Below are 21,683 nucleotides of genomic sequence, written 5' to 3'. Positions count from 1 at the left end.
GAAACAGCTGATATTTTTGTTTTCCCATCATCTAGGTCTGTGTGACCTAATCGATAGGTTGGATGGCAAATGAACATTACAGTAGGCCTTGGATACACACACACACACACACACACACACACATATGGAAACGCTCACCTGCGAACCAGTTCGTACCTGTTACATACGAACTTTTTTGAGAACCCATCATACGTGATGTGGATCCAAAATCTAAACCGTTCATGTGAAGCAACACCTCGTGAAACCCCCTAGGACCAAGTTTTACTTTGATCTAGAACTTTGATGGGCCATGAAAAATTAAAACAGTTTCCTCCCTTGATTTGCATTTCTCTTTGCTATGGCCCACAAGAATTTTAGATCAGGGTGAAAATTTCACACGTGAGGTTTCATGGGATTCCGCATCACATGGACCGTTCAGATTAGACACCCATGACACGTGTGCAAAGGTGCGCACGTGCATAGGTGCGCAGGGGAGCATGACTCTATATATATATATATATATATATATATATATATATATATATATATATATCCATGCTGTACATCCTTTTTCGAGCTCATTTTAAGTAGGGCGACACCCTCAATTTTAGGGCATGAGCCCAAAAATGAAGCAGATTCAAATCTCAAGTGGACCCCACTATAGGAAAAAATGGTGACAGAATGCCCACCATTAAAAACTTCCAAGGACCCACCTTAATGCCCACCGTAGTGTTTATTTCCATTCAACCCATTGATGTTGACAAGATCAGACCTAGACGAAGGGGGAAAAAACAAATATCAGCTTGATCCAAAACTTTTAGTTTTAGTGGTCTACAAATAGTTTTTAACAGTCAATCACCACTATCTTGTGTGAGATTAGGGCCGCACCTAATACACCCCATATAATATACACCTATCATATGCGTATTTGCTGACTATTGTTATACACTACCTAACTATCAAATAACCACTGCACTGAAATGATATTTGGATTGCATGTGGGGACAGTGGTGGAGTGTATATACCACATCCAACCTTTCATGAAGAGTTGGCCCACAACGAAAGTAGGACACCTAAAAAATCAGGCAAATACAACCATCATGTTAGCTACTACATGAATCCAAAGGTTATTGGATGGATGCCCATTGTTTGATATGGTGTTACACATCTAATGATCATATGGGTCTGATTTTTGGGACATCCTATTATCATGGTGGGGCTTGGGCATGGATCGGGTACTTCCTGGTACCCCACCAGGACCTAGCTAGAGATGGATGGTCTTGTCATGGGATCTATGGGTTGTACTATAATGTATGCATTTTATCCATGCCATTCATCCATTTTGACAAATCATTTTTGGTGACGAGCCCAAAAATGATGCAGAGATCAAATGTTCAAGCGGATCACACCATAGGAAACGGTGGGGATTGAAAGTCTACCATTGAAAATCTCTTCAATGAAGGCAGTCATTATCACCACTTCTTCCTATGGTGTGGTGTGGTCCACTTGAGCCTTTAATCTGCCTCTTTTTTGGGTTCATGCTCTAAAATGACCTTTCAAAATGGATGGCCAGCTTGGATAAAACACATATATCATGGTGGCCTCCACAGAGACCCTAACAGGCACATTCGTCTCTTGCTAGGTCCTGGTGAGGGTAATACCCAATTCATGAAAACAATAGACACCCATCCAAAAGCCTCCAAATTCACTTAGCGGGTTTATGATGGTTGGGTCGACGTCAATTTTTTATCATGTAAATTGACCAAACATGTTTATTGAAAAAAGTTACATGCCTTGAAATATCTCTAACTTCATTTACAATGTCTTTATTTAAAAATCTAAAGCCCGTGTGACTTTGATGTGTATGGCTTACACATACAATAGATCCTAACTTATTGCTATGGAACACATTGGGACTTTAGCTTTTTGATGTGGGATAATCCTCTAATGATCCAATGTAGGTCTCAACTGAGATGGACAAATAAAAATAATAATAAAATCTCTTAGATTGAGATATTTCATCCCTTTGATCATTTGACAACTTTTGAATTTGGGTGGTGTAAACGTAGATGATCAAATGGTTGAAATGCTTCAATCTGAAGGTTATTTTGGGTTTTCTTACTTAAAGTTGGGCCCATTATATAGATGATTATGGTCAAGGACGTTCATGTTTCAACGCATCCTATAAGGTGTCATACTCGATTAAGAATTAAAATGAGAATGTCTTCCTCTCCATCATAGTCAGTAAAATGGTGAGAGAGAGAGAGAGAGTTATATGTGTTTACATCTATATATATTGACATTTTTGCATCTACAATTAATTATGGTGATTTTTTTTATTTTTTTTTTGAATATTTAAAGGATGTGAGAAGACATTTTAAATGAAGTTAGGAATATTTTAAGAATTAAAACTTGTGGTTATTATCCGACGTGTAATGTATATTTCATTTGTAAAAAAGCTTGTAATGGCTTAAATTTTATTTGCATTTTTTAATTATATGACGCAAATGTGGATCACTGAAACTTTTCTTTATATGTAGCCTACACATAACATAATAATAGGGAGATTGTGCAACAAAGGTTTTGTGCAACCTATTATGATGACTAGGTATTTCATATTGTACCTCTATTGCATTGGGTAATGTTAGGATGTTAACTAAAAAATTATGCATATTTAATGCTTAAGTGAGCCACAACATTGGAAAACATAGAAATGGATCGCCCACCATTGAAACCATAAGCGTCTCTCTCTCTCTCTCTGGCCCTTACTTTTGCTAATTTTTCTTTCACCTCATCTTTGTATGAGTAACGCATTGCACATGTGACTTTCCCTAAGAATATATATGAAAAAGGTTAAAATAAAAAACTTTAATAAAAATAATTAGAATATCTATATGTATAAACAATAATCTATAGATAATTGGATATTCTTTACCTGAATTTCAAGTAATCCTTATATAAATCAATTATTCTCTACCAAAAATATTCACCTTCTACTCAATTTTATTAATGGGTCACAACCAATGGTCTCTATTTTTTAAATTGCCTCCAAATGTTATTTATTTATTTATTTATTATTTTTTAAACACAAAATATGTTTTATTGAAAAATATGTGTTTAATTCAATGTCCAAAAAATGAATTTTTTCCTATCTTCTGAAATATACATAATTTTAAATGTTTGATCAATTGTATGCCTTTATATATATATATAAAGTTTAAAAATGGAATTTTGCTAATGGTGCTCTACAAGTACGACGTGCCATACTTGTTAATATTATATAACATAATAAAAGAGTTGACATTATTAGGTACAATAGTAGAGAATATAACCAATTGTGTTCATCAATAAAATAAAATTTTATTGCATATTAGGTCATATTTTGATGTGTTGAAATCAAATTTCAAAGATGCATTTCTATGGAAACACTGTATTCCTTATGCCTTTTTTTTAAAAAATTTCCAAAGAAATGACCCAATCTACAAAATAAATTATGTCTAATTTCCATTCCAACAAAAAAATCATTGCTTATATTTTCATTTAAAAACATAATACATTTATTCCCACTTTGACAATAGATGGTGTGACAAGCTCATTAGATGTTAATATTTCCCCCTACTACATATGGCACCAATGCCTTTTTTTTTACACACGCATCCCTGCACTCACGCCGTAGTAAGATTTCACCACCTGTAGGTATTTGAACCCCAGACCTTGTGTTGAAACTTGTGGGAGTCTACCATCAGGCAAGGATATGCTACCGTTGTCTATCTTCATGCACCACACATGCACCAAATTTGCCACGTGTCATTGTGGAATTTCAAGCATCCCTCGCATGTTTTATGTCTGCCACATATAACATATTCCATTGTTCGGCTTCAAAAGCCCCACATGCGCCAATGAACACATGCACCACTATAGAACTCAAGCATGTCGAATGTGCCACATGTGACATCCTACAAGTATGTAGCACGTGCTACTATTGCCATATATGTGCCGTGCCATATGCCACCATGTAACTTCAAGTTCCCTGAATGTGTCACGTGAGCTAATGTCCATCTCAAAACCTCACGTGTCAATATATACATGTGAAAAATGTGCCACTTTTTAGCTTCAAGCACCCCAAACATGCCACATATGACAAATGTTTAAACTAGAACTTTCATTTTATTTTTTTGCCAATGATTTCAAACATATAAAAAAGAAAATGATTTCAAACATAAAAAAAAGAAAGTGATATTATATGCATAACTAATGTGTGGCTTTTTAGAGTTGATTATAATGTCAAACATTTTTTATTAACAATTTTGCATATTTAGTCAAAAAGGTAATTTTAGAACCCGTATGGAAATTAAAAGAACAAAAATAGAAAAAGTTACTCATTTTAATGTTGTCAGATGTCTTAAATTTGTTTGAAACAGGGTATGTCGATTTCATCGACAGACCGCTCGATGCCATCGAGAAAATCTGGAAAAAACTTAGTTGCTTGTTGGACAGTTTTGGAGATGCTACTTGATGTCATTGAAGGTAGCTTCGATATGGAAAAATCTCGGTTGCTTGGTGGACAGTTTGGAGATGCTACTTGATGTCATCGAAGGTGGCTTCGATGTGAAAAAATCTCAGTTGCTTGTTGAACAGTTTTGGAGATGCTACTTGATGTAATTGAGGGTGATTTCAATGTCATCGACTGGTCTTTGATGGTTATTGATGCCATCGAAGGTCCCATCGACGGCGCGCACAAAACTGTGTAAGTGCATGATTTGTTTCCTATTCCAATTGTGAAAGTATATATATCTGGTGTAATCAGAATTAGGTCATTCCAAATCGGGATTGGTTGATGCATTGAGTTTTTAGAGAAAATCAAGTTTAATACCCCAACAAGAAGGTAAGGCAAGTTTTTCAAAGAAAATATGGGTAATGGAATTTCTCAGGAAAGTAAAAAAAACAACCAAAAAGTGTGTACCAAACATTGATGATACAAAAACCAAGGAATTACGATGTCGGTAAATATAAAAACCGGCGGCCAAACGCCTAAAGAAATGAAACTTTTCCACAAACATTTCAACACATCCAAACAGGGCCCTCAGCAGTTGCTAGCCTTTAGAATATTAGTTGCAAAAGAGCTGATTGCATATCAAGGCCATTGGTTGAGAGATTGAGATCAAGATCGAGGGAGGGAGGGAGGGAGAAGAAAAATTATATGACATGAAGTCATGTTCAAAATTGCAAGCACCATGGTTCTTAAATGAAAAGAAGTCGGCCGTATATTTTCCAAGGAAACTCCTCTCATTCCTCTAACCTGTTCTCTCTTTTCCTCTCTGAAGGTAGAACGATCCGAAGTCACAATTTCTTTGATCGAGCATTATGTGATTGCATCTGGCTTGAATCAGCCTTGCTACTTGCCTCATGTAAAAGAAGTCAACAGAAACTGAAAGACAATGCATACTGAGAGTAACCTATCTTCGATCTTCGATATCTCATGACCGATCAACCAGAAACTCAAAAACCGATTTCACAATTTGGACCGAAAAATCACTCAGTCAAAGCTTGAGATCATAAGATATTCATATTAGCCGTAGATTCAATTTGTACTGTCATCCACCCAAATAGCTTTGTTTCCACTGCCATCTAAACAGCCCAGTCCAATCGCATGCTATCAATCAATCTCTGCAAAAAAATATCCTATCTTTAGAGAGGAGGATCGAACCCATCCACAACGGCGCAATGATTGCTATACTACCGAAGAGGGTGGGGGAAAAAAAAACTCAAACAATCTTGGTCGATGATTTTTCCTGACGGCATTCGTATAAAACCCACGTGATTTTTACATCTCCAACCATTCTTGATTCTTAATTGATACCCATTGATTCCTCCAAATCCATGCATTGCCTATTCTGAGTGCACAAGATGGATTTAGCCCCAAAGACCTCGACTGCATAATGATCGAGACTGTCACTTACAAACCCAAATTCGGATTCTTCATCGTCACTGTCAATGTTCTTTGGGGTGACCCGGTTCTGGTAACTTCTGCGTCTAAGAAGGAACACATTGAAGTAATAGCTAACCAAACTTTTTCTGCTTCTTGAACGGAAGCTTCTGTAAGCTACATCCCAGAAGTTCTTGTCCATGGATGCGGGATTTTGGAGCACGATTGCCTTGAATCTCCGTTCCTCTTCTTCCCTCCATGACAATGAAATTTCCTCGCCCATACGATCAAATTTCCAGTTATAAAAAGCTGAACCCAGTTCGAGTTTCAGCTGCAATCTTTTCTCTGCCACATGAAATCTCACGCATTCTACAGATCCTGGAAGTATGCATCCACATGAATCAGGCCGGCCTTTCCCAATCGGACACTTCTCGATTAATTCTTTGCCTCTGGGATCAGGGGCGGGCCAGTGTTGCATGCCCAACCATTTGGAGTCATCAGAATCAGTTGAACTGTGACGTGAAAACTCGGAAGCCATTCCGGTCCAATCAGGTACTTCAGCTTGAAAGTGTGGGCCCACGGGGACCCTTTTATGGAGCTGATCTTTACAGAACAGACCAACTACCGCTTCTGTGGTTAAAGAACCAATGGTCCTGAGCACTCGAATGTTGGGATCGTGGTCCATCCCTGCATCATAGGGAATCAGACGCTTATCGAAGGCATTGTCAGGAACGGTTGACGTGTCTGAACAAGAGCCCGAATGAGATCTCTTGTGAAAAGAGAGTAGCCTCCGACTGCACCTTAGGTTCTCTGTAGAATCAGCTCCATTATAATCTTCGTACATGGAAGGATGCATCCTTTGCCTTTTCTGCAAGACATAAAAAGTGATTTCTTTTACCTGGATCACTAGTGACGAGATATGAACAGAAAAAGACCCGCATGCGTTGAAGAAAGAAGAGACTTAGTAAAGATCTCAAAGAACAAGACAAGGATTTCTTGCATGAATGAAACGTTGCAACTAATGAGTTGGGTTCAGATGCCATGCATCGATGATGGATCTGGAAAAGTTGAAGGTGGAGAATCCAATCAGACTTGAGCTCTGAGTGGGACCAAAGTAACACTCATGCTTGAACATCATGGAGCCTCATTGATCCACACTACGGTATCTCCATGTGTGTCCAGCACTCACCCATTGAAATCCAGGTTAGGACTCGGAACACGCCACATTCACCAGTAACTTAGTGTCAAATTTTATTGTATTTTATTTTTCATCAGCAAAACCATTACACAAATTTGCAATGATTCATCACTCACCCAGTCATCATAAGCATAAAATAAAGATTAACTAAGTACAAAACTCTAAATTGTATAAATTGAAGATATGATGAAAATAAAAGAAACATGTTATGGTGTTTGCACAATTAAAAGAAAGAAGAAAAAAAGAAAACCAACAATGTTTCATATAGTTGAAAAGATAGTAAGGCTACATGTAAAGTGTCTATCATCTGAAAGAAGTAAACAAAAGCACGGGAAATAGATAGAAAGCAGAAAGATGGAAGTATCAGTGAAAATCAAAGATATACATCCATATATCATATAATGTGAGGGAAAAAAGAAAGAAAGAAAGAAAACACGAAGAAGAAGAAATGCAGCAAATAAACGGACATTTAAAAAAAAAAAAAAAAAACCAAAAGAAAAGAAATCAAGAAAATACAGATAATGCAGCGACTAAAAACAACAGATGATTGGTTGGAGGTTTATGAGGCATACATTATATCTTCTTAAAGAAAAAATAAACAAATATGAAAAACAGCAAATAATGGAACAAAACGAGGAAAAAGAAACAAGATAATAAAATCGAAGAACGGGCAACATTTATCTGATGGAGGATAAAAGAGAACTGCAAATATACAAAGAAGGAAAAATAAATAAATAAAAATCAGAGGGAAATACAAATTGGGGGAAAGGAGGGCAGAAGGCTAGGAAGGACAAGATACTCACCCTCAACCATCTAAATATGGACTAGAAAGGTTCCAAACATGTGCTTTATGAGTACAACAAAAGAAGAATCAATTGATCACCACTCATCCATTGCAGTGCTTTAAATTGCCCATGTGATGAAGCATATAGCTTACGTTTCATAGCCTAGCTTAGCCTTAACACTGCGTAGCTCATGAAAATAGCTTAAATCACATGTAGCCTACGCCACATGCTAATTTACATATGCTACCCATCACATAGCCTATGCTGCATAGCTGACAATACAAGTTATTTTTCACTAAAACAAAGCTCAATTAATGTTTTCAATGATTTGTTACATTTTTCTATTTTTCAACAAAAAATTAGATAATTTTTTCAGCGATTTTACCAAAATAATGAAAGTAATAGCATTAAACTAGTTCCGTTGCTCTTTCTTTATCTTTATAGTTAATCTTTACCTTATTTTTCCTATTATTTTAGGTTGTGTTTGGTTGTACCATATATTATAAAATGTCATTGTTAGTCAATCTATTTGTCATGATATTCGGTGTGACCAAACACAACCTTAGTTAAAAATCTAGATGTAGCATGTAACTTAATGCTATAAGCTAGTAGCTTACGCCTCACGCTTCGGAGGAGTGAACAGTGAACACTACGCTTCAAACTATTCGCTTTCCAATCACGCCAAAGAAACCAAATGAAGCGGAGGTGTGGGCACTACGCGAAGGATCAAGAATTATTTTTCTTCGTCCTTGCAGAGGTCTTCTTAGTGGATAATGGAGACTCCAGGAATGTTATTATGGGTATTGGCATTGCCATAAGCACCCCAAGCCATGGATGGGGACACCTTTGAAGCCAAAGCATGGGTGCATCAAAAAGTTGAAACATTTCCCAACCTTTTTGTCATGACTTGCATTTTGGTATAGAAGTTGTTAGTCATTGTGGGCCCTTCCCTCAAAGAGATCAGGTTTTATGGAAAGAGATGTTGTTTGCTCTCATGTCATGTGGGAGGTGTGGATGAAAGGAAAAATTAAATTTAACAAAAAAGTGTACCCTTGAGAAAGTTATGGAAGCAATTTGTATCAAACACTAGGCACTAGGCCGTAACAAAAGTTCAATGGATTCCAAGTTTCAGGCCAAGCAATTAATTTGCTGGTTGTGAATTATTGTGAAATGAAGGTCACAATGTCAAAATGTAATGGATTTTCCTCCCCCTCCCAATGTTTTGAAACTCAACCTTGGGGGTAGTTCCACTAACAATCCAGGCCCTTCCAAAATAGAATTCTGAGAAATCACCACCACATCATCAGAATCATCAGCATCATCATACCATTGTCTCAACCATTAGGGTTGGCTTGCTAGCACCAAACGTGAATTTCATGATTTGCTTGGCAAAAATATGACGATCGGGTACCTAGTTGCAAACAACCCTCTTTTAACTGGGACAAGAAGTGGACCAAGTCCTGCACTATGAGGCCCAAGCCCAGACTAGGCCTTGCATACAAGGCCCAAGAAGTTTTACATTGGCCCAGATGACCACCATGGCAAGATGGCTTGGTAGGGATGGAGAGAAGGGTTTTTTGGTGGGGGGGGGGGTGTTCCAAATATCCTTCTGGCGGTCGAGCATGACTTGAGCCCAAGCGTGGCCAGAAAATTAATTGAGAAAACACATCAGGCAAGCTCATCTCATGGTCCAAGCCCAGTCCACAGCCAGGCGGGCAAGCAGGCTGCTCAGCTATTGCCACCTCTACCTAAGCCTACGACCAGCTAGCTCGTCACACTACTAGGTGGAGCAAAGAGGAATCAAAATGAGATTCTCCCATCCAGTTAAACAGTGTTAGAGTCAAAACGAGGCAGAAATGAGAGAGTTAACAGATGGGCTAAGGTGATATGCATCGTCAACCATGATGCAAACACTTCATTTGCTTTGTAAACTCTACATATCTTCCTCATTTTGAGATGAATTATCAGTCTATCAAGTCTATCACTTAAAAGTAGCTGGGACAAGGCTAGGATGATGATGAATTCATATGCAAGTCAGAGACAAGTATAAAAATGACCTCGCAATTCCAGTTGGTCCAAACACCAACAATGCAAATGCAAAATGGGCCTTCTTTCTCTATGATATACACAACTAGCACCCTAACAATCCAACAGCTCCTAGAGAAGGAACAACAACAACAGCGACAAGAGGCTGTAGCCACAAGGTAGCATCGATGCATCCCACAAGGCATTCCCTTCAAAGAAGATGTAAAAGCCCTCAAACAAACCCATAAAACCCTCCTTCCACATGGGACTTATCTTTTGGTTGATTGTATTTTCTAGAAGGAATCTCACAGAGAACCTATCTTGAATGAGTTTAAAACTTTCCATAAAGGAATCTCAATTCATCAAAGTATCACCAACTCACAATCAGACCCTCTTCTGGGCACCACAAATTCCACTAGAAACCACCTTTAGGCAAAGAAGACACCAAAGGTCGACCCAAACTATGGCAGGAGAAACTGAATAATCCTCCCTTGAGAATCCCAGAAGATTTAGCAATTACTGAAATATACACTCAGCACAAGGAATTAGAGAGAATCGTATCCTAGGGATATAGGGACAGTTCAACATTCATTGAACTCAACGTTTCACCACAAGAAAACTCATCCTTCGTTCCCATTTTCATTATAAGAGAAATAACCCAATGAGACCAACATTATCAGAGTTTTGTTTAGCCCACATGTACCTCTACACAACCTCATGTATCAACCATGTATGTGTGCAGGACATCCAACGCATGCATCATCAGGCAGACCCCCAATGCGGATGATGATGATGATGATCTGGCCCAATGTCAGGCCAGTCAACTCATCCAGTGGAACATGGGAATCAATGAATGGTTAATGACATTGCCAACTATGTTCAACATACAAAAGTGACCCACCTAATGCGTAGAGCAGCCTAAAATTTAGGCCAGCTCATCGATATGTTGGTCAACATGATGGACAACCACCCTGCATGGTTTTCAGATTTGGAGACTCAGCTTGACTCGTTCGGTCTTGAGTCAAGTCACGACTCGCCCGAGTTCGGAGACTCAGCTCGACTTGTTCATAAAGAATTATTTCATCGGCCAAAGTATTCACACTTTGCTGCACGCTTGCCAACATGGCCTACATGTGTGTGTGATCCGAACACTTGTCAGGCAGGTACTATCCCTTGACCAAGAAACCAGGGTAAAGTCTAGACATTCATCTCCTTTCAGGCAAAATAACATTTTCAGCTGACAGTTTTTTTTTTTTTTTTTTGAAGACACAGGGTGTCCCCACCTCTTTTTGAAGTGAGACTAATCCCAGGGGATACACGCAATCACCCACAACCACATGTATCGGGTAAAGCCAAGGAGGGGAATCGAACCCTCACCTATAGGGAGCAAACCTACGGTGAAGACCATTCGCACAGTTTTGTCCATAAAAATGATAGAACCTTGTGCGAAAATGACAAGAAATGAATTCAACTCATTTAAGCCCATCACTCAAACAGGCCCTTACAAGTCCACATCACATTTTCCCAATGTGTTGTTTGATAGCCAAAATAATTACCTCAACAGTCAAATAATCTTTAAATGGTTCAATAGCTATGGATGTGTGGATGCATCTGTTTCTTAGTAGTAACATATATATTGTGGTAGGAACATTTGCAGCAAAGGTGCAATCATTGTATCCTTTTCCTCCGCTTCATCTATCATTAGTGTCAAAAAGTGTAAAAATGTCTAAGAAAAGTTGCACAATTCGCTGTATATTCTAACGATTTGTTTGATTGTACCCTTCATAAAAGATGGTTTGAGCTCAAAACTAAATGTAATGAAGGAAAAATTGTAACAAGTTCACCTTTGCAATAGTTGTTCCAACTATAGTTGCATGAACCATGAAGCTAAGTGGCAACAGGTTTCGGTGCAGCAGGGGGAAGCCATGTACATACGGCGCCTTCCGATACACGATATGGGGATCTGATATGGGGCCGATACAGGCTCACATCAGCCAAGGAGCTGTATGGGCCGATATCGTAGATACACCCCCTGATACTGTTATTAAAAAACTTTGGGGAAGTGCCTATTTCAAAGACTACGGCATGAGCTATACTATGAAACTTGGGAGAGTGATTGAGCAAAGAGACTAAGCCATAGACCATACTATAAACTTTGGGAGAGAGTGATTGAGCAAAGACAAAGACGTGAGACAATTGTATTAGAAAATCAGTTTGTCATGCCTAGGAGGTCAACCACTGAACCTATTTTCCTACTGACATAATTAAAGGAAAAATATAAGGAGGAAGGATATCCACATTGACTTTACTGACTTAGAGAAAGTATACAATAGGGTCCCTATAGAGTTAATTTGATAGGTGTTAGGAAAGAATAGAGTTTCAAGAGGATATAATGACATTGTTAAGGATATGTATGGGGGAGTGATAACAAATGTGAGGACCACTAGTGGAGACAAGTGAGTTCCCAATACTGTAGGCTACTAGGCTTACGCCAGTTGTCAGCATTGAGCCCGTACCTTTCACATTGGTTATGGACGAGCTAACGAAGCATTTGTAGGAGGAGATCCCATGGTGTGTGTTGTTTGCAGATGACAATTTTGATTGACAAGATGAGGAAGGGCGTAAACACAAGGCTAGATTTATGGAAGGATGCTTTAAAATCTAAAGTATTTCAAATTAGTCAAACTAAAACAAAGTATATGGAGCATGGTATCCAAAAATGGGTAACAGTGGGTACCATTATGCATTACGGAGCCATTATGGAAAAAAAATGCCCCATAACAGTTGTTATGGTAAATAAATTTTTTAGAAAAGGTTGTAATGGCTGTTAAGGTCTGTATCATAATGGTAACAACAGTGGCCATTACTGCCACTGTTATCTCTATTGAATACCTTGATATGGGGTGCAGTTTTAGTATTGATAGGAGTGAAAACGAGGAATTAATTAAGATTGCTGACAAGAAGTTACCAAAAATGACCACTTTCGATATTTTGGGTCGACAATTCATGAGAGTGGAGATATTGAAAAGGATGTTGCCCATAGAATTCAAGCTGGGTAAAAGAAATGGAAATGTGCCTTTGGAGTTTTATATGATCGTCGTGCACCACTCAATTTGAAAGGGAAATTTTATAGGATAGTTATAAGACCACCATGCTTTATGAGACAGAATGTTCGGCAATTAAGAACAACATGTTCATAAGATGAATCCAGCTGAAATGAGGATGTTGAGTGGCAAGAAGAGGAAGGACATATTGGAAACGAATGCATTTGATGGAACTTAGGAGTAGCACCTGTTGAAGTGATAAAGTCCCTTGATATACATTGATGCACCTCACTCTGACAGCTTGAGCTTTTGGAGTGAATGGTTGTTTGGATTTTTAGCACGTGCAACCATCAAACCAGAGACCAAAGCAGGGCTCGACGAAACAGAAAGTATCATGGTACGTCGTCCTTCCCTGAAATGGAACTTTCATGCTGGAGCAAGAACTAGCATTCAAGTCGATCTATTACGACCAGCGCGGTCGTTCGTATTTCATTTTCTTCTTCCAAGCCAAGCCCTTCTTAGAAAGCACTCACTTAGTTACATACGGAATCTCAAATCTCTCTCGACGCCGAGAATGATTTATGTGTCCAGGTCGATCAGAGGTTTGGCTTGCTTCTCCCCCACCTTTTTTGCGTTCTGGGGCCTGTAATATAATGAGTACCCTTTCTTCCACCTCCGAAGGATGGAGGGGGTATACAGCGAAAGAAGCGTTGTTGAAGTGATAAAGTCCCTTGATATACATTGATGCACCACACTCTGACAGCTTCAGCTTTTGGAGTGAATGGTTGTTTGACATGGTATCAGAGCGGAAGGTCCTATGTTCGAATCTCGAGAGCAGCAAATATGCCTTGCTAATATATTATTCTCCCACGAGGGGTCAGGAAAATCAGGTCCGGCCCAGGGACCGGGAAATTAAGCCCGGCCTATTTATGGTGTGAGTGTCCCTCCACCTTCGTCAATATGTTCCCGTGCGGAGTTCCCACCTCGCACATGCGGGGGGGTGTTGAAGTGATAAAGTCCCTTGATATACATCGATGCACCACACTCTGACAGCTTGAGCTTTTGGAGTGAATGGTTGTTTGACAGCATCAATAGGTAATATGATGAGGAAAAGTAGATTTGGATGGTTTGGTCATGTGCAACGTAGACCAAGAACCACACCGGTTAGGAGTTGGTACAAGTTGAAGGCTCTAAAAGAGCAAGGGGGAGGCCCAAAAGGATGTGGATGGAGGTTGTAAGAAAAGACTTGATCATCTATGGTCTAACTGGAGGTCTGGCCCTTGATAGAGTGGAATGGCGGAAAGGATTCATGTAGCCGACCCAATTAATTGGGATAAGGCTTAGATGATGATGATGATGGAAGCATCTAGTCCAACTTGTTAGCAAGTATAACCAGCAAGAACATGGGGGTGGGAGAGCAAGTCCAGAGCATGATTTGAAGTGGGAGTGGCACCTAGTTAAGGATCATGCAACTAAGGTTCCAACTTCCAACCACAATTTTTATCTTGAATCTGACGCAGCACAATGAACAAAACCAGATCTAAAGCTGTACTTTTCCATATCCGAATCTAACACTGCAAACAAACCATGCCCAACAGCAGGAAATATGAAATCTAGATCTGAAACATACTGCAAGCAACCTAATAGCTGTATGCTAGCATCTGTGCACACATAACCCCACTTGCTACCATAATAAGCAACACATGCTCTAAGAAGACACCTTTTTAATCATTTATTATAATTGTTCAATACATATGGAGGATGGCTTTAAATAGATTTATACTTTGGATTATTCAAAAGTTCTCCTCAACTTCTATCTAAAATGGCATAAGACCATGTGCTCTTGGAGCTAATTTGAATTAAGCCTACACACAACCGACAGATATGGAACATCATTTGTGTGAAACCCCAATATACTCCTTCAACTTGAACCGAACGGTTAGGTAGGGATCCTCGTATATCAAACTTGGCATGTTAAACAAATGGCTTGGATTATTTTGACTTGGAGAACCCAGCTATTACTGTGTAGGGTTTGAGTGCAAAATACAGACCCAACTATTTGATGGGTCGGGTCCTGAACCCCCTTAAACCCGATCAGACCCGATCCATTTGCACCCCTAAAAGCAATCACCCGAGGAGGGCCTGAATAATGCCCTATCTTGGCAGTCAAAGTCCTCAAACCCCACCCTCCTCCAAAGTAAATGAGTAAAAGAACTTCACAGAAAAAATCAGGCTTGTTAAGCATGCTTATTGAGCACTGAAGCAAGGACATGAATAAGCATGTTTGTGCTAGCCAGTTCAATAAAGGTGATGCGGACCCCAAGCGTCAAATAATTTCTTCTCTATCCAGAGAGCTTGGTTTCCATTCTTTCGACATCCCCATCACAGAGGTGTTTGGCCATCTTTCCAAACAAACCCCTAGAAGCTTGCACTTTTGGAGATTGTACTTCAACTCAATACACCTTAGAGACACCTCACGACCTTTCTCAAATTTAGCAACTGAGTCCTTTATGCCTCATAGAACCATATCATATACAATTTGTAAAGGGGAACTTGGAAATTGGAATTTTCCACTGTAAACCCCTACTACACCGTCCATTATGCCCTTCATATATGTGGTTTTCTTTCTTCCTTAATCAGTTCCTCTTAAAATCCATCTTTATACTCATAGACATCTTCCAGCAACGCAATAGAAAACATTGCATACAAGGAAAGCTTCAACAAAGAGCATTACAAAAAATTATCATCACATCAAGGCCCATGACTCCCTCTTACATACCTTGTCTCTACAAAGACTATATCAAGTAGATAATAACTACCTCTTACATTTAGGCATCCAAATTTGAATTTCAATATTCAAATCAAAATGAAAGAATTTGTGGCAAGCCAATTAACAAAAGTAATGATAAGAAGCCATCTAGCATGACTTCCAGGGCAAACTATAACTTACTAGGCTAAAAGAAATTTCTAATGCGTTCAACAAAAGCCACACATACACTCGACGAAATTTTGCATTTTATTCCCATTTGATTAATCCATGTTTGAAATTTTTTGAAAGACCAACAAATGTTTAGAACTTTACAAGAAGAAAGAAAACATAACCCAAATCTCACTGACCAGAATGATCCTCAACCACGCTTCAAAATCAACAAATTGTCAAATCCAACAAGGGGCGAAAGTAAGATCTAACAAACCCGCAATAAAGCATGTTATATCCTTTTGCACAAATGTCATCATTACAAAGATACGAAGATTACCATGCAAAGGATGGACACAACTTTGACTCATGAAAATCCATGTAACACCAACAATTTATGCTTTGAACAAAACTGCATCGCACAAAACACCCTTAAACTTCACAAAAAGTTTAGGTATTTTTTTCTGCTTTGTCACGGGTAGTTTAGCTAAGTTAAAGTGCATTACAATTTTAGGGCATATAGATGCTAGAGAAGCAATCCCCCACATCCCATTGTAGGTTAATGTAACATATAACCACTTTTGCAATTGCTTTTCCCTTGAAAATATACTATTCTTTTCAAGGGAAAATTAGAATCAAATATTACAAAGGTAAAATGCAAGGATAGAAATGTGATAAATTAAGACACTAAATGGATGACAGAAATTTTATCAGTTATACTTTGATATGGTTAGCAATCACACCAACCGGCTTGGAGCATCATTACCAAAGAGTAAAGAAATCACTCCCCCAAGCATGAGAGTCTCTCTCTACTTCATCCAGCTATTCATAAAAGACTTTTACATGCACTAGTTTTGTGCACATGTGTGACTGTGAAACCCATGTCAATCATTTGAACATGCCTGTTTTTACAATCATAGCCACTTGTTAAGACTTAGAAGGGTGCGTCCATCCAATGTATGTCTCAGATATCCCACTTGTAGCCCGCATCACAAGCGCCAACAGAAGCTGATGATAGCTTCACCGAAAGTACACTCACAGGACACTGGGAATTTCACCCTAAAGAGCAACAACACTCTTTCTTATGTGGTATAGATATGCTGTCTCTTGGCTAAAGACATTTTAAAGTATGGCCCATCCAATGTAAGTATCAGATGTCACTTATGGTCCGCATCAAGTGCGCCAACAAAAGCTGACGACAGCTTCATTGAAAGTACATTCACGGGAGATAGTGAGAATTTAATCCTAAAAAGCAAAAACACTCTTTTACGTAGTATAGATATAGATATATTATCATCGTCGTCGTCGTCAGCATTGTCGTCATCTAAAGCCTTATCGCAACAAATTGGGGTCAGCTGCATGAATCCTGTTCTACCAATCCACTCCATCAAGGGCAATAACTTCGATTAGATTGTAGGTCATTAAGTCTTTTCTTACGATCTCCAGTCCTCCACCCATGCCCCTGTAGAGCCCTCGACCTGCACCAACTCACTCCTAATCAGTCTCCGTTTCACATGACCAAACCATATCTCTACTTTCCCTCATCTTATTACCTATTGGTGCCACTCCTATGTTCTCTCAAATGCAAACATTTTTAATTCTATCCTTTCCCATCTTGCCACTCATCCATCTTAAAATCCTCATTTCAGCTAAACCCATCCTATGAACATGTTGTTCATTAATGCACAACATTTTGACCTATAAAGCATTGCTGGTTTTATACCCATCCTATAAAATAAGTATGTATATGGAACTATACTTTTTAAGAAAAAAAGAAATCCTAATATAATCCTTACCCATTTGGTAATTCTAATCATAACCATCTACTTCAATAAGATTGTCATTGCCATCATCAACTAAGCCTTGTCCCAACTAATTGGGGCTGGCTACACAAATCTTGTTCTACCGTTCTACTCTACCAAAGGCCGTATTCTTAGTTTAAACCCAAGGTGCTCAAATCTTTTCTAATTGCCTCCACCAATGTCCTTTTGGGCCTTCCCCTCGCCCTTTTGGATACTTTAACTTGAACTAACTCATTCCAACCGTTGTTGTTCTTGGTCTCCATTGCACATGGCCAAACCATCTAAGTCTAGAGGTGTACACGAGTAAGAGCTTGGCACAGCTCGACTCGGCTCACCCACTTGCTGACCCCAGCTCGAACTCAGCTCGGCTCGGTCCTCGAGCCTGACTGGCCAGCTCGGCTCAGTTCGGTCAGCAGCTTAGGCTAGTATGAGCCGAGTTCGCCTGTGCAGCGTCGTATACATACCTTCCTTGCCAACGGCCACACTTATATATATATATATATATATATATATATATATATATATAAAGGTCTCAAGTCCAACCGATTGGACCACAAGTTACGGTCCACCTAGCTAATAACTTCCCACCTATTAAGTGCATGCGAAATCCAACCCATCCAATAGCTTGCCCAAACCACAAGGATCACCTAGTGCAAAAATCATTCATATCCACTCATCGAGTAGGCCACGTTTTTATTTTATTTTTTATTTATCGATGGCTAGACATTGTTTTCTATGGTGTGGCCCACTTGATGAGTGGATAGGGCTGATGTTTTCCAAAGGAATACTCGCCATGGAAGTTGTGGGATTCAAGGCATTAAAAGAAAAATACAAGGAAGACACCATTTTTTGCAAAGTGCCTGACAGATGTGTGGATGACCAAGATACAAAGTGTAAATTCATCTCAGTCAATGGATATTTATTCAAAGGTTTTCATATATGCATTCCTGAAGGATTGCTACGAGAGAAAATTCCATCTGAGCTACATAAAGGAGGATGAGATGGACAATTTGGAAGAAATAAAACATTGGCCATGGTGGAGGGAAAATACTACTAGCCTCATATGCGTCGTCACATTGAACGATTCGTAGTACAATATCGTCGATGCCAAATCTCCAAAGGTCACATACAGAATGCCAACCTTTATATGCCACTTCTCGTTCCATTCACACCATGGATGGACATCTCCATGGTCTTCATTCTAAGTCTTCCTTAGATTTAACGGGGATAATATTTTATTTTCTTTGTGGTAGTGCATTTTTCGAAGATGGCCCACTTCATTCCATGCAAAAAAGATGATCGACACTGTGCATATTGTCAACATATTCTTCACAAAAATTGTGAGACTTCACAGGGTACTGAAAACAACAACTTTGGACCACAATTCAAAGTTTGTGGAGTAGTTTTGGCGCACTTTATGGAAGTGGTTGGAGACAAAGCTTCAATTCTCTAATGCATATCATCCTCAAACAGATGACCAAACCAAGGTAGCCAACAAGAGTGCCTTGGTAACCTCCTTAATGGGACTTAGCTATACCACAAGCTGAGTTTGCCTACAATAACTCCATAAGTCATACCACCAGAAAATCCCCATTTAAGACTATAAATGAGAGAAGTCCACATCTTGTGCTTGAGTTAGTAGCATAATCGGTACAAGATCAAGTGAAGATGTTGATGCTTTCGCTGAGCACATCCAAGACCCGTAAGTTCAAACAAGGAAGAAGATTGAAGAGAGCAACACCGGGTACCGAGAAGCCGTAAATGAAAATTGATGGGAGAAGACATTTAAAAAATAAAATAAAATAAAAAATGTGACTTAGCTTTGGCTTACCTCCACAAAGAAAGGCTTTTTAATTGAGGGGGCATTTTCACACCGGGCTAGAGTGGGGTGGCCTGTGGGATGCAGGGGCACACTCAGGGTGGGCGGCCGACGTGAGGCAGGTGGCTCGTGTGAGGCGGAACCCATGTGAAGTAGAGCCCACGAGGGGGGTATGGCCAAGGTCCTAACCCATGGAATGTGGGGCATGGGCTATGAGATAAAGGGATTGATTCGCCACGCTCAATCAATTCGAGCTTTTAGAACAAGTGGCTAATTGTCCAGCATCAAAGTGGTATTAGAGCAGGAGGTCTTGTGTTCGAAACTCCTCACCGATGGTGATTAATGCGGGGGCATTTTCACATCAGGCTCGAGTGGGGTGGCTTGTGGGACGCAAGGGCACACATGGGCTGGGTGGCCTGTGTGAGGCGGGTGACTCGTGTGAGGCGGAACCCATGTGAAGTGGGGCCCACAATGGGGGTTCAATCGAGGTCCTAACCCTTGGGATGTGGGGCCTAAGCTATGAGATAAATGAATTGATTCGCCACGCTCTATCAATTCGAGCTTTTAGAGCAAGTGGATAATTGTCCTGCATCACTTTTGAGGGGAACTTATAATAAGCTTAATTCTAAGAAGATTGGTCCACGTCGAGTTAAGATGAAGTTGGGTGACAATAATTATGATATCGAGTTGCTAGATGACTTAGATATCTTGCCGACTTTAAACGAGATGGATTTGTTCAAGCACTATAGCGAGGTGTCTAACGTGCGAGATGAAGTCATTATCGATATAGATAAACAACTCCCAAAGAAAAAGAAGTTGTTTCAAGTGAAGATTACTGAAACTCGACGGGGCCAATACAAGCAATACTTGAAATGGAAGAATAAGCTCTATTTTGAATATGATTGGATCACACACGACAAATTGAAACAACTGGATACAAACCACTATTACTTGTATGAGGCATCCAACTTGTCAGAGTCGAGTTCTTTCCGACCCAGGGAGAATGATGCAGCCCATGGCCCACAGTAGGGCCAACATGTGCTAATTTTAGAGTGTTAATTTATAGATTTGGGGCTTAAATATCAAAAGCTACGATGTGATAGATGATATGAGGCTGATTTAAAAACATGATTAAAGATTTTGAGGATTATTTCCTAGATTTTCTTTTACTATTATTAGGCTTTTACCATCTTAAGTGGATTATATTGATTTCTAATCGACTATGATTGATGAAATCAATCTCTTAATTGGGAAATCCTCATTAAAGATTCATTTAAGGTTTACAAAAGGGGGGTAGGAGGTATTTTCTAAGTATTGAGTATTGCATGAAGAAGCTTGATATGATATCAATAAAATTATTTGTCCCTCTCCACTCAACTATTCTTATAAGTATCCTCTTGTCCATTTCTTTGCGATGCAAGTGTTGAGATCTCATTGACTCGTTAGCTTGGGTTGCACCAATTTTCCTTCAGGGTGGAACACACCTAATCATAGTCAAGGTGTCGCATCTATGTCTCACACTTATAGATATTTTGGGTGCTTGGCATAACCACATCAAACATTTATGCACTATTCGCAGTGGGGACCAATCAGAGTGGCGCAGTCGGCTGATGGGAAGGATCTGCCCAAGCATAGGCACCTTCAATCTAAGCACAAGGACCACACAAAGTAGAAAGAAGCAAGCTGAAAATTTTCATTCAATTCAAAGGTGCCTTGATACTACTTATCCTAGGCCCTTACATAAGCTTTGAAATGTACATAAAAGAAAATCACATAATGTCATTGACAACCAATGACTTATTACAAATATGGAAAATAAATAAAAGGGATTTGACTAGTGGATTATTCATAGCTAGCTGATTGATTTCGTTGGCTAACTACCTAAACAGAAGGGGGGCCTCCTTATTGATTGGCCAACTGTTGGGCTTGGCCTTAATGGGCATGGGCCTGGCCCGTGGATTGTGGGACCAAATCATCCTACATCAGTCCTCCCTCACTTGAAAGAACTCGACTCCGGCAAGTTAATGGCTTCATATTGCTCGTAGAGGTCAGGATTCAGACATGGAAGTCGATAGTTGTGATCCATGTAGCATCGAAGAGAGGTCGTCCTTGCCAACGAATGACAAACTTTTGGTAACCACCTTAGCACGTGGAGACGATCTGGTCATTGAGAATATCAACGATCGTG

General features: G+C 39.4%; 1 protein-coding gene across 1 annotated transcript in view; it reads right to left on the bottom strand.

Moving 5' to 3' along the window:
- Positions 1-4,979: 4,979 nt before the first annotated feature.
- The window catches only part of LOC131230207 (AT-rich interactive domain-containing protein 2), a 35,676-nt gene continuing 18,972 nt past the window's right edge, over positions 4,980-21,683 (bottom strand). The window contains exon 3 of the mRNA XM_058226024.1: positions 4,980-6,773. Coding sequence (XP_058082007.1) covers positions 5,829-6,773 — 945 coding nt within the window. The 3' untranslated portion in view covers positions 4,980-5,828. The remainder of the gene's footprint in view (positions 6,774-21,683) is intronic.

This window comes from Magnolia sinica, chromosome 17 (assembly GCF_029962835.1).
Source record: "Magnolia sinica isolate HGM2019 chromosome 17, MsV1, whole genome shotgun sequence".
Lineage (NCBI taxonomy): Eukaryota > Viridiplantae > Streptophyta > Magnoliopsida > Magnoliales > Magnoliaceae > Magnolia > Magnolia sinica.
This window is presented reverse-complemented; position numbering and strand designations above follow the sequence as displayed.